Source organism: Spinacia oleracea, chromosome 3 (assembly GCF_020520425.1).
Source record: "Spinacia oleracea cultivar Varoflay chromosome 3, BTI_SOV_V1, whole genome shotgun sequence".
NCBI lineage: Eukaryota > Viridiplantae > Streptophyta > Magnoliopsida > Caryophyllales > Amaranthaceae > Spinacia > Spinacia oleracea.
In genome coordinates, this window is record NC_079489.1 from 25,275,299 (window position 1) to 25,289,578 (window position 14,280).

A 14,280-nucleotide genomic window follows, 5' to 3' on the forward strand; every position below is an offset into this window, starting at 1 on the left:
CGGGTCGTGGGCATTGGTACTTGGGAATGCGGTTCGCGGGCGTGGGGTGGGTTTTGTGGGCTGGGCGATTTTGGTTAAGTCCTTGTTACAGGAATTTGTATTGATTACGTAACTGTTGGATTAATTAGCATTATTTATGTCCGTTACAACCATTGATTATTTTGGCTTTCACAACCGTTAATGTTTTTTTACTGTTGGTTCTCCTTAATTCTGATTGCTTAATCAGAATTTCGGTTCATTTCCAAAACACAGACTACAATTCACAATTTACAGAAACTAAAACACGTTCCTTTCTCTCACACAAAATTGCTCTCGGTTGTGGGCATATGTTCTGACTCCATCCGGTTTAGTGAGTGCACACAAATTCGGAGTTGCGCTAATCCTAGAGAGCGACTGCATTCTGTTCTACTGCACCGAAAGATAGCGCGAAGTCGTCTTTTAGGACAGTGGGTGTCCACGATGCAACAATTGTTCATCAATCAGTTTATCAACCACATAAGTTTGTTGTTATTTCCGTATTATAGCAACAAAGACTTCCTCAAAACAGCGGAGGGGGTACTCCATAGTTAATGTTTCTCCGCTTTTTCAATATGAACAACTCAAATCACATACGAAATAGGAGGAAGTACAAATACATATCAGATATGTATGGGGAAATACATATTAGAACATAGGATAAAATAGGAAAAATGACAAAAAAATAATTAAATGGTACTTTTCTAAACACAAATGGTACTTTTTTTTACATAATGGTACTTTTTTTACATGAATGGTAACTCATTTTTTGTCTTTTAACTATTTGTCTTTTAGTTGATATGTGTGATATGCGAAAAAACGAATCCTGCGGAATAGAAAGGGGTTTTAACAATGACAACTGAATAATAAATAACAATAACACGTAAAGAATTAATATCATCTAGTACTATATATAGTATTTGGTTTTGGGTTGGTCTATCAAAACATGAGGCCTTTTGTAATTGTAACAGTTGATCCAAGCCATTAGCAAATTACTAGTAAGAAGATAATGACAAGCAACGTCCAAGAATTCCCTCCACAAAGCCAGGAAACTCAACCAGGCAAACAGTATTTGATGAATCCACTCCCCATTTCTGTCAATCCTCAATATAAACCTTCCAAAAAGCTTCATGTAAGTCTTGCATTTCTCTTTTACTCCATGTTTAAAACTAGTAACATTATAGTCTTTACTCGCAAATTTAATCAAAGACGCATGTGTATGTGTACTTTGCTCAACCATGTACCCAAGAAACACTACATGTAATCTAAAAGAACACAACGTTTTAATAAAACAACATTAGATATGTTCATTTTTATATCTATTGTCTATTGTTAAAAATAAAAGAGCATATTCCGTATTCTTTTATCATGTTATTTACCTACTGTTTTTTTTTTGTAATAGAGAGTGACTAGATTAGAAACTTAGCAAACCATATACAACATGTTCTAAATGTTATGTTTCTCCACTCCTAGTGGAGGTAAGGATACAGCCACAGATGGCCCAAAAGTTACGAAAAAATTAGTTTCATTGTTTTCTGAAATATCATCAAAAGGACGGGGGGGACTATGTCAATGCACTGATCCAATAGATTCAGCTGGTTCCTGACTTTTTTTGCTATGAAATCCACCTCCATGAGTTGTTGTCTTCTTCTGAACTTCAATCATACGTTCTCTTGGCTTTTTAGCAACTCCCTACATTTGCCATACAAATTTGTGAGTAAAGACACTGGTGCCTGGTCATCACTGGTGATGTTGTCTAATGCTTCTTTACAATCAGAAACTATGGTAACATTCTGCCAGTCCTTAGATATGGTCCATGAGGTGGCCATCAGGATAGTTTGTGCTTCTGCTGCAGTAGCTGTAATGGTAGTGAAGGTTCCAGCTATGCCAGCAAGAAACTTGTGGTCTTCATCTCTGCAAATAATGGCAAAGGAAGCAAGGAGAGTAGAAGTACAGAAAGAGGCATCACATTTAACAATAAACTTGGTTTGGATTGGGGGTTCCATATGCATTGGTTTTCCATGGTGTATGGTCGTATTTTCTGTGTTTTCAAATTCTTTGGCCAACCATATGGTTTGTTTACACCAAGGTCCAATGGCTTTGCTTTCTTTTTGGAAAATCCATAAGTTTCTTCTATTCCACAACCTCCAAAGACAGAAAACAAAAACAGTTTGGTTGGAGATGTCCTGATTAAAAAGATCATTGCATTTCAAATTTTCCAAAAACCAGTTTTCAAAATCATTGTGCAAAATGTTTAAATTTATCATTAAACTCAATGTGATTCCAGAATTCAGTAGCTCTAGGGCAGTGAAGGAATATATGCTCAATATTTTCCTGGGTATGGGGGCAGAACTGACAATTTCCATTTGGGATTACATGTCTGCTAGCTAAGTGGGAAGCAGTTGGAAGCCTGCCCCAAAGGATTAGCCAAAGGAAGAACTGTATTTTTGGTGGGCATCTAGCTTTCCAAACACAACTCCATTTTTCATTGGGGGTAGTTTCAGAGAACTTGTTGTTCCAAACATTGTTGTAGGCACTTTTTAGGTTGAATTTGAGACCTTTGGAAAGGTTGCAGTAAGGGGCATCTTCACCAAAAAGGGGAATTGGGATTGCCTTTATCCAAATGATTAGGTTAGTGGGAAGCATAAAGGACAATGCATTTAGACTCCAATGACCATTCCTCATTACATAATTTAACATTTTTCTCTCCTCTCCTCTATTCAAAGGACCATGGATCATGGATCTAAGGCTACCTTTCCCTGTCCATTTATCATGCCAGAAATTTGTGTGGGTTCCATCCCCAATGCACCAAGAGGTAAGTCTGTTGAATAAGTCTCACCCCTTTCCTACATTCTGCCATATGTGGGACCCTTTTGAAAAGCCTGTTGGGTTGACCCTATTGGTAATATATTTGTCTCTTATTAAACTGGTAGCCAAATTATCCCGTGTTTAGCTTCCAATAGAGTTTGATCATTTGAGCTTGGTTCAAATAACTGCTGATCTCACACTAAGGCCTCCTAAATCTGCATCCCTACAGGATTTAAGCCAAGCTACTAGGTGAGTTTTCCTGTTCTGGCTATCAGAGTCCCACAGAAATTTTGCACAAATCTGGTCAATGTCATGGAGTGTCTTTTGGGGAAGGTACAAAACTTGCATTGAGTAACTAGATGGCACTCAAGGAGGACTTAATGAGGACTAACCTGCCAGCTTTGCTAAGGCATTTAGCCTTCCAAGAAGCAAGTTTACTTTTAACCTTCCTACTGATATCAGAGGTCTGATTTTTTGTTGGTCTTTTGTCAGTAAGGGGAAAACCTAAGTAGGTGCCTAAGTCTGCACTTGGACCAGCATGGAGAGATTCACAAAAAAGATCCTTTTGATTCTAGGGGCTATGTTTAGAAAAGTAGACTCTGCTTTTTGAGTTGTTCACTTTCTGGCCTGAGCACTCCCAAAACTTTCCTAACACTTCTTTCAAACTGCTAAGGGTGGAGGGGGAAGTATCCCCAAAGAGCAAAAGGTCATCAGCAAACATTAAATGGGTGATTGGTATGCCTTTCCTCCTTAGGCAGAAGGGTTTCCATTTTCCTTCATTTGCAGAGTCTGTGATTAGGTCAGCTAGATATTCCATGCATATTATGAAAATGTAGGGAGATATAGGATCCCCTTGCCTAATTCCCCTAGAAGTCTTAAAGGTAGGGGAGGGTTTCCCATTAATTATAACAGAGGTGGTAGGGGAGGCAACACAGTTGAGGATTAGATCAGTTGAGTTTTTGTCAAAACCTTTCCTAGCTAGGCAGAATCTAATGAAATTCCATTCCAATCTATCATAAGCCTTTTCTATATCAATTTTCAAACCAAACCACCCATTTTTACCTTTCATTGATTTCATTGAGTGAAGGATCTCAGAAGCTGCAATATAATTCACCTCACACCCTCTTCCTGGGAGAAAACTGTTTTGGTTTGGGGATATTATGTCCTTAAGGTGGGGTCTGATTCTGTTGACAAGGATTTTGGATACTATTTTATAACTAGAATTACAGAGGCTGGTTGGTCTAAACTGTTTAATTGTTTCTGGATGCTCAGTTTTGGGGATGATGCATATTGTAGTATCATTTATGGAGTGGGGAAAGGTTTTAGATTGGAGGACATTATCCACAAACTTATAGAGGTTTTGCCACAAACTCCCCCAATGTTGCTGGTAGAAATGAGCATGCAACCCCATCAATCCCAGGGGCTTTCAAGGGTCCTAGATAAAAAACTACTCTCCCTATTTCTTCCACATTAGTGGCATAGTCTATGTTAATATCATTAGAATAGTGATGATTCTGGCAGGGGGGAATGCTAATCTCCGAGGAAAAGATATTGGAGAAGTAGTTCACAATATGGCTAATCAAGTCATCTCCTTCTATTTCAGAACCTACCTCTGATTTGAGCTTAGTGATTTTGTTCCTTCTTCTTCTAATAATCACAGAGGTATGAAAGTAGGTGGTATTCTTGTCCCCACTATTAATCCAGTTTGTCCTTGCTCTGGCCATCCAGAAAGCTTCTTCTTGGTCATAGATGAGGTTTAACCCTTTGGAGAGTTCCTCATTTAGTTCCAGAAGATATTTGCTGTTTGGCCTAGCTTCTAAAGCCTTTTGGGTACCACTTAATCTAGCAGACAGTATTTTCCTTTTATGGAAGATATTGCTTATATTATCCTTAACCCGGGAAGCCATTGTTGTAGAAATGTTATTGAGTTTAATGACAAATTCAGAATTATCAGCACTTAACTTAGTATCTACCATGTTTGCAAAGCCTGGTTCTGCGTACCAAAGGGGTTCCAATTTAAAAGGTTTTTGCTTCAAAACATTTTGATTATGGATTTGATCAGTTACCAATTTTATGGGGTTATGATCAGAAGTTTCTCTGAGAAGGGTGTGGACAGTAGTGTTTGGAAAAAGGTTCAATCAATGCATATTAATCCAAGCCCTATCAAGTCTTTGATAAATGGGATTATCTTTCTGTTTATTAAACCAAGTGAACCTACTTCGTACACAGCCAGCATCAACTAGACCACATTTATTCATGACATCCACAAAACTATCAGCTTTATACTGTTTAATAGCATTTCCACCCAGTTTTTCAGATTGGCAAGTAACTTCATTAAAATCTCCCATTACCACCCAAGGAATAGTCATATGCGTAGACATATCTATCAATTCATTCCAAGATTCTAATCTACTCCTATACTTAGTACTAGCATAAATTGCAGAAAGAAAAAATTTAAGAGGGGGGTTAGTGTTTACCTCAACCACACCATGGATAGCATGAAGGTCCCTTCCTATCATCTGGAAGTTGATGAAGGTGGGTTCCCACATGACTACTATCCCACCGGAGAGGCCGTACGGTTCAGCAAGCACATAGTTCTCGAAGGGGGTCTTCCTCATTATTCTTTCAGTGTGTTTCGGGCTTGTTTTGGTTTCTGTTAGGATAAGGATCTGGGGGAGGTGTTCTTTGTAGAGATGGCGGACGTTTGCTTGGAAGCCTCGACGGGCAATTCCCCTGCAGTTCCATGCTACAATGATCATTGGGTTAGGGATTTTGTGAGTTCGAGAGAACTCCTTGTACTTCTTCTGGGTGAGAGGGTCGATCTTGTCTATGAACTCTTGACTCCTCTTGCTCCATAAAAACTGCTTCCTGACCACAAAATCTGAGAGGGATTTTGTTATTCCATAAAAACTGCTTCCTGAGAGGGAATTTATGTTATTTACCTACTTAATTGTGTCTATTTAATATAAAATGGCATCGTTGACATCTGTAACATAACTGTTGAGGATAAATTATATTTATCTTAAAGGATAGAATATAATATGCGATAGATTTATGTTATGTCTTAGCTATATGATATGAGGTAAAAGTCTATATACCTCCATTTCAAATTGGTATTTACAGTTACTATTGCACAAAAATTAAAAGAAAAGGAGTCGATATAATTAAATATGGATTAAGCAAGAGAAATGTGTTTAAAGACGGTTAGATGCAGGCCCGGCCATAGGCATAGGTGGGGAGTGTGACCACCTGAGGCCGGAGGCCGGGAGGGAGCCCGAATTGCTAACTGAAAGTAAATTGAATGTAAAAACAAAATATTTTTTATATTACGAATAGCATATTTTTTGTAATTAGTACTTCTATCCTATCATTTGGTTGATTCACGTAATTAAACATAGTACGAAGCACATATATTATTAAAAAATAAATTATAATTTTAAAAGAGGGGCCTTCTTTTCCTTTTTCGCCTAGAGCCCACAAAATGTCAGGACTGGACCTGGTTGGATATAAGTAAAAAATGAATAAAGTAAGAGACACCGAATGGAAACTTGTAAATGTTGTGGGATATGAAGGGTAAGATAATAAATGTATGTTTATATCCATAAATAGCAAAAAGCACAATGTAAATACCATTCTAAAACAAACTAAACAGAAGGTGTAAATATCATTTTGAAATGGAGATAGTATGAGATAGAAGTGTATAGGATTTAAAAAACCTATAAAATGTAGGATATGTTATCCTCAACATCTACCATCTAGTATTTGCTATTCTATCTATTTTGCCTCCTTTAATGCATCTTGAAAATGAAGATGTCTCGCTAGTAAACTTTCCCCTTCTGCATGCTGAAATCCTTCCATGATTATCTAGTCTTCAACAACATATGTTAATCAACTATTGTCCCTAAAATGTTCTTTCATGTGGTTTATATCGAGGCAACCACCATCGTCCCTAAAATGTTTGTGATTTGTGGGTGTTGTGATCGTAGGGAAAGGTGGCATTAGTAACAGGAGGCGATTCAGGGATAGGAAGAGCAGTTTGTTACCATTTTTCGCTCGAGGGTGCAAGTGTGGCTTTCACATATGTTAAAGGGCCAGAAGACAGAGATGCAGAAGATGCCTTGGCTTTGATAAGAAAAGCAGCCAAAGAAAGTGATGCAGGTGAACCGATTGCCAATCCTGCTGGGCTGCTGATCTCGTAGGTGAAGAGAAATGCAAAGATGTGGTTGATGCGGTGGTTAACCACTTTGGACGCATCGACATCTTAGTGAATAATGCAGGGGTAACCTATTATAACGAGAATATTGAAGAGATCACAGAGAAGCAACTATGGATGACATTTGAAATCGACTTTTTAGCTTGTTTCTTCTTGGCAAAGTAAGACTTACATGAATATAATTTAGAAGCAAAAGTCTCACCCCACGTTATTAAATATTAATTTCCGTGATACAGGCACTCACTGAAGCACATGAAAGAAGGAAGCTGCATCATTAACACAATATCTGCTGTAGCATACATAGGTGAACCAACTATACTTGATTACAGCTGCGCCAAAGGAGCTCTTCTCACCTTCACCAGAAGTCTTGGTGTTCAACTCATTAAACGAGGAATTCGAGTGAACGGGGTAGCACCTGGCGCTATCTGGACTCCACTACCTGTTGCTTCACTGCCTGTGGAAAGGACTGTGAATTACGGTTCATTTGCAGCAATGAATAGAGCAGGACAACCTTTTGAAGTCGCACCATCCTATGTTTTCCTGGCGAGCAACGAGTGTTCATCCTATTTCACTGGCCAAGTCCTCCATCCTAATGGTATGTTTTTTGGTTCTTTCATTGCGTTTATAACCTACAATTTTCTCATATCTTGACAGCTATACAAATATTTACACGTTCCTCCAACCCTTGCTATTAACATAAAACTTGAAAGATTCCTAATAATTTGGTGATTCAGGTGGGGTGGTCGTCAATGCATGATCCAATTGTGTCGTTCGTTCAAGATAATCCAATAAAGAACACGGGAGACTAGTTCGTGTTCAAACATATCAAGCATGAAGCTAAGGTGTTTTCTGTTTTCTTTTGCTCTCATTGGGTGTAATTGGTATCCTATTATTCTTGTATGTATGTAATACATCTGTGTAATACATTCCCTAACTACTTTAAATATACTATAAATAAAGCCTGAACTTTTATATTGTATCCCTTTATACTTATTTAGGAGACCAATATAAAAAACAAAATTATAAGGGAACATTTCAACACCAAGTAATTCTATACTATACCATAGTCTTTGAAGAAATTTTATTGAGTAGATCAAAATTATATACTATACCATCGCATATGAACAAGTACGTATGTCAACACTAGCAATTTACTGATTGATGGAGAAAAAAGTAATACTGGTTCCAATGTGAAGAACTGAAGACCCCCTATAAATTAATAAGCTTAAAGATAGCTACAAATGTGATAAAGGCAGTATCCTTCTGTCAATTGACTCGCTGCTTAGGAAGAAATTCAAAGTAACTCACCTGAAAAACTCATATTTGGTTATAATCCCTTAATTCTGATGGCATTCCATTGGCCAACCAAGTTAATAACCAAGTTTCAGCTCAAGGATAAATATGAGAGGTGAAAGAGGTTACGCCTAAAAGAATAGAGAAAGAAAGGGTGTCGAATTTTCAAATGAGTAGATAAATTTCACTTATCATCTTACAACTGTAATCATCATAAGACAAATCCAAGTTACAAGTCAAAATGAAACAAACCTTGAATCTCAGACATATATACTTGAGATTACAACTTAACAAAAAAAAGGGTTTTCTGTGGAAAGGAAAATAATTTACCACTTGCAGGACGCAGAAACCAACAAGGGCAGATTGGCCTCCTTGATAGACGTCTCTTGCAACGGTGTATACTTCTATAGAAGCCGAATTTGATAACTACACCTTACTGCATTCAGTAGAACCATGAGCCAAACAGCATCAATTACCTCTCTGCAGATCATATAAATATAAACACCATGAGTTCGTTATTTAAACACTAGAATATAAAAGTGAATGTTTTTATCTTGTCTCTTTTCACACACAACGATAGACATGCTTGCACTTGATATATTTGGTGCCACTAATTTAGAAGTAAATTTTAAAATATGTAAAGTTGTGCAAATAATATATATACATATGCAGAAATTAAACCAGCTTGCAAGAAAAGTTAACATGCTAGTGGATGTTTTCAAAGAAAAAGAGAAGTCTTATTTGTAGGAAGATCACTTAGGCTAGAGATCCAACAGTGGTGGGTGCTACTCTATTTGGCGGAAAGAGCTGACATCAGTGATGTAGATAATCATTTGCATAACTGCATACTATTTTATACCTAGTAAAGCCCTTCCATATGAATTGGATCTCATTATTTAAATAAAAACAGGCTTACTTAAATTACCGTGTTTTTCCATGAGAAGCATATAATTTTGTAGATAGGCAATATTTTATCCTCTTAAACATTGGAGTGCAACTCTCTAAGCATGATGCACTAGGACCAAGTGCGAAGTACAGGCAGGGAAAAAAATTGAACTACTGAATCAACTAATCAGCCAAAAGGCCGGGCCCATAAGAAAAAACAGAAAAGTAATTAGCTCTACGGGAATTCAAACGCCTACTACTGCAGAATAATCTGCTAGAGCTCGGAGTCTGATAATCGATCTCTAGTAGATCCTATTCTCACGTTATTTGTCCACAGATGATTGACTATATACACACAACCATTGCATTATGAGAACAGGGTATCATGCATGGACAGAGAGTGTCTGTAAGCCCAATAAGGCAAACAAATATAACAAAAACCAATTAATATTCAGAATTCTCCCAAAAAAAGGAACAGTTTGTTTCTCAGGATATGAGCCCTCAAAAGAAAACAAAGTGTCTATTCTCATGTAGTCTTTTGTAGTAAAGTCAATTTTACATGCTAAAAGAAAGGCAAAGTTTTCTGATATGCACACAAAGAGCAAGATATTTTCATTTCCTAAATCGTAAACAGATTCAAGCAATTTGACTATGGTCAAAATGGCTTCAATCAACCTCATCAACTTTCAGATAAGTGAGTCACTCATGCTCTCACACCAATGTCAGCACAGGACCTGGTAATCATGTATTCATGCAAACATTTTACTATACCAAACTTCCTTAATTATTTCAGATTTAATCCCAATCCACAAAACAGATTACTCTATTAAGTTTAAGCTACACCCAGAATATATTCCATCAACCAGGATGAGCTGTTGTTCAAACGATGCAAAAAAAAATCATGAGAAAACCATCTGGCAGCTGCAAAATTTGAAACAACTGAAGCAAGTGCTTCACTAATTGTAAATTTTGGAGGTAAATATACGAACCTCTGCACAGGAAACATCTTTATGGCTTGTGATGGAACAGGTGGCCTGGGATTTTTTGTGCAAATTCAAATCTCCATCTGTAACCACGCGATTCTCCCGAGAGCTTGCAATAATATTATCCAAAACCCCTTTTCCCTTTGAAAAGAAGTTTGAGGTCTCCCCATCATGACAAACTTCACCAGACTGCATGTTCCGCTTGGATTTGAGGTCTAGCCGCTCAATCATTCGTGCAACACCAGCTATGCTAGAGGTCATCTCTCGCTGAACTCCTTTACTCAGCTCCTTAACAGAGCTATTGCGCGCAAGAAGCTTTTCCCTAAAACCTTGGGTACCTTTTGAAATTGAATCCTTGTATCTGCAAGCAAAAAGGAGCAAGAAAATGCAACTCAAGACAGTTGGAAAAAATTTATCGTGGTTCAAAACAAAAATACATTGTAGCGCCAGGTCCCACATGTTTACCTGGCTGAGGCTGCTGAAAATTTGGATTTAATTGACTCTGAAAAGGCAAGCAGCTCTGATGAATTTGGTCTCTGAGTACAGTCGGGTGATTGGGTTTGAAAGGGTCTGAAAATTGGAAATTGGACTTAATAAGTGAGAAAGTAATCAGTTAATCGAATAAGAATGCTGGTCTAGTCTCACACTCCCACGGAGAATTGAATTTATCTAGTTCATGCATGAAAAATCTTGAGCAACAACCGGCATTTCAAGTATGAAACGAAGTTGCAGGCTATACCTAGAAGGCTGATGAATAACTCTCCTTGAAGCAGAGCCTGAATTCAAATTGACGACTGGTGGACTTGCTGATATAGGGGAATGGGAGCCACGGGCAATGGGGGAGCTTCCTCCAGGTGAACCATAAGCAGAACTACACTCTTCTGGACTGTTTGGATGCAAAGTTGATTCACTTAGACGAGTCGGAAACATAAACTCTGGAGAAGGACTCCGTTCAGAAGATCTCTGTCTCCCATTTCTGTGAGCTTGTCGAGCTCGGCTCATCATAACAGCCAAATGCTGCATTATACGCTCATTGAAATCAGAGTCATCGGTCCAATGAGATCCCTGAAAGAATAAGTTTCAGTTAGTTACATTATTTCAGAATGGAGATACCTTGTGGAATGCCTACAAGCTACAACATATAACTCACATATTGAGAATCAGACTCTTGATACGGATGAGAATAAGTGGTTCTATTAGCCGAAAGACGCCTTGTCCTAGAATTCCTTTCAATCGCAGAAGCAGCTAAAAGCTCTTGGCTACAACCACAAACAAAGTAAATCATAAATGCGGATTATTGGGTATAATCCTCAAACAAGAAATCAATTATCTACCTAGCAGAGTCCTCCAATGACACAGACTGCCAACAAATTGGACATTCTTTACTTCGCTGTGACCTAAACACAAAAAAAAGCCACATGATTACGCCATTAAGCAGCATAAACCTGAATTATACAACACACGAATTCCAACAACGGAAAGGTAAAAATACCATTCAAGTATGCAATGCAGGTGATACTCATGTTTGCAAGTCGTCACCTACACACAGAAAAACACCAACAGAAATATATTACTTCAAAATATCATTGATCTCAACCAACTACACCAATAAACACAAAGTAAAACAAAAATCAACAACTGCAATCAAACAATTCTTAACTTCCGTTCGAATCGATCAATCAGTACAAAACTTTCACAAAATATGCCGACCGATTAGTTTCTATGGAATTATAAATCATCCATCAGAATTTTTCAACAAAGTTTACCAATTCTAAAGAAAAACAGAAGGTAAAACAATCAGTAATATGGATTTCAGATATTTGAACTTGAATTAAGTCAACATTTTAGCAATCAAAATCAACATTGAGCATAGAACAAATATGAAATATGCAATTGAACATATAAAATGAATTAAGTCAACATTTTAGCAATCGAAGTCAAAATCTAGTCTTCATCTCTCGATCAAAACCACAACTCCTACACAATACAAATTCCAGAAGAAGAAAAAAACTAAAACTCGAACTTTAAAACTAAAATCAGCAATGAAGCTCAACAACATTTTCGACATACAATTAGTAAAACAAAAACAGTCGATTAAAAGATAAGGAGAAAAACAAAGAGATCGAAACATACAGAGGCAGGATCGTGAAGCGAGAACGGTTCAAGACAAATACTACAAGCATCCTCGAAATCGTCGTCTATGGCAGGTGCAGAAGACGATGATCCAGATGATGAGGATGAAGTCGCCATTGACATAGACAAAATGAGTGATTCTTTGGCCTTTGTAAATTCCGCCATTGATGCACCAACTTCAGCTTCAGGTAGAGAAAGAGGAGAGAGAAAATGAGGAGTTGAAGAGCAGAGAAGAACCCTATGAAGAAGGGAAGGGGGTTCTAGAGAGCGGGAAGAGGGAAAGGAGTGAAGGAGTCAAAAGAAAAGAATAATTGAGGAGGAAGCGGAAAGGGAAGGTAAGAGAGCAAAATCTTGATCCTATTCAGACGTGACGGTTTGAAGATTCACCGATTCCTTTCCTTGCTTTTTGGCTTTTATTGCTTCTTACTCCGTATTTATGCACTATGATTGTGCTCCCAATTTAATTCTTACCAACCTGTTATAGTCTAACTCCCACCGTCCCTTAATACTCACACCGATTTGCCCGGTGCGGAGTTTAAGACACTTGAATTGACTTATTAATTTAATAGTGTTAGTTGATAGTGGAGTATTTTTTTAATATAGTTAGTGGGAAATGTGTAAGGGATGGGGAGTGGTGAATGGGGTATGTGAATTTTTAAATGATTTTTTGTAGGGAATAGTGGTGTAGGTGGGTTAGTAGATAAGTGTGAGAAATAATATAATATTAGTAAGAATTTCCATTTATAGAAACGGTGCAAGTATTAAGGGACGACCCGAAAAGAAAAGCGGTGCGAATATTAAGGGACGGAGGGAGTATTTGTAAACAAGGTGTATACGGTATGTACAGGTTACTATACGCACAATTATGTTAACACGATTCAATTTGAGCAAAAAAAAAATAACATTAACACCTCTCGGTAAGCAAAAATAATAGCTTTGGGAATATTTACACTTGGGAGTATGATCTGAACAAAAATAGAGATCTTCATATAAAAATAAAAAATCAAATAAGCGACATTACATTGTACAATCTATTGTTTTTTTTTTTTTGTGCAAATGAGCCATAAGGGCGGTGATGAGAATCGATCCCAGGATCACCTGGAACTGGGATGGAAGCTGTACTAATACATTTATTATTTTATATTGACATCCTTAAGGCCAAGAAGCAGAAGACGGGAGGTAGTACTCGTTCCTTCATATCAGCACATCTTCCCTACTAAATCAGGAAGAACTCCAGTTTACTGCCACCACCTCTTTGCTTCTACGTAATCATAGTTATCATCACATACGTGAGAAATCAACTACTTCGTATGATATATGGGCTAACTGTTGGTGTACACACTCATGATCTCACTGATGGTATGATCAACTCAGCCTTACAGCAATGCAGCAAGCAACATTCGTGCAAAAGCTCACCTCAAGCAACAACAGCTAACTGCATCACAACCTTCTAGAAGATTCAGTGTAACTGAATTCTGTTAGGGTAGTTGTTAGCTTTTATTTCTGTAATAAAGAGTGTTAGTTAGAGCTTGCTGATGTGTCAGTTTGGAGCACATTGATTGGCTCCAACACGTCACCTAATCATTGTATATAAGGCCAATCATGTTGTAATCATTATTCATTCATTCAATAAGAAAATAATCTCTCTCTTTTTCTTTCTCTCTTTCTGCATTTTCTGTTTGTTGTTTAACAACTTTCAGTTTGTGATCAACCAAGAAGGTGATCACTAACATGGTATCAGAGCAGTGATTAAATCAGATCCTGCTAGAATTCGCTTCTTCTTTGTATAATCAATCAGCAAAAACACTCAAAAAGATCAATCAAAAATGCCTGATCAGACATATCAATCTCAAAATCCTAGCTCTGCTTATTACCTGAGCAACAGTGATCTAAATGCTACAAAATTGGTGAATATTGAATTTGAGGGACAGTTTTTCAATGATTGGAAAC

The 14,280-nt window shown here is 37.5% G+C and overlaps 1 protein-coding gene and 1 pseudogene across 1 annotated transcript; one reads left to right on the plus strand and one right to left on the minus strand.

Annotated features, from left to right (window-relative positions):
• The first annotated feature begins 979 nt into the window (after positions 1 to 979).
• LOC110800591 (glucose and ribitol dehydrogenase-like) lies at positions 980 to 8,170 on the plus strand (annotated as a pseudogene).
• A 312-nt stretch (positions 8,171 to 8,482) lies between these two features.
• Positions 8,483 to 12,730, minus strand: LOC110800573 (E3 ubiquitin-protein ligase RHF1A). The gene is made up of 8 exons (XM_022005889.2): positions 12,331 to 12,730; positions 11,690 to 11,736; positions 11,532 to 11,594; positions 11,348 to 11,456; positions 10,937 to 11,262; positions 10,663 to 10,767; positions 10,204 to 10,558; positions 8,483 to 8,809 (listed from the first exon to the last, which is right to left on the minus strand). Exons 1-8 carry the CDS (start codon positions 12,493 to 12,495, stop codon positions 8,798 to 8,800), a joined length of 1,182 nt encoding a protein of 393 aa, XP_021861581.2. The 5' UTR covers positions 12,496 to 12,730; the 3' UTR covers positions 8,483 to 8,797.
• Between the last annotated feature and the right edge of the window lie 1,550 nt (positions 12,731 to 14,280).

What these genes read in the sequence shown, in the direction of transcription:
- LOC110800573 (XM_022005889.2), bottom strand. Translation starts at nt 12,495, where the DNA reads ATGGCGGAATTTACAAAGGCCAAAGAATCACTCATTTTGTCTATGTCA. An exon ending in CGCTTCACGATCCTGCCTCT is followed by an intron (nt 11,737 to 12,330) that starts GTATGTTTCGAT and finishes TTCTGTGTGTAG; the next exon opens with GTGACGACTTGCAAACATGA. An exon ending in CTGCATTGCATACTTGAATG is followed by an intron (nt 11,595 to 11,689) that starts GTATTTTTACCT and finishes TTTTGTGTTTAG; the next exon opens with GTCACAGCGAAGTAAAGAAT.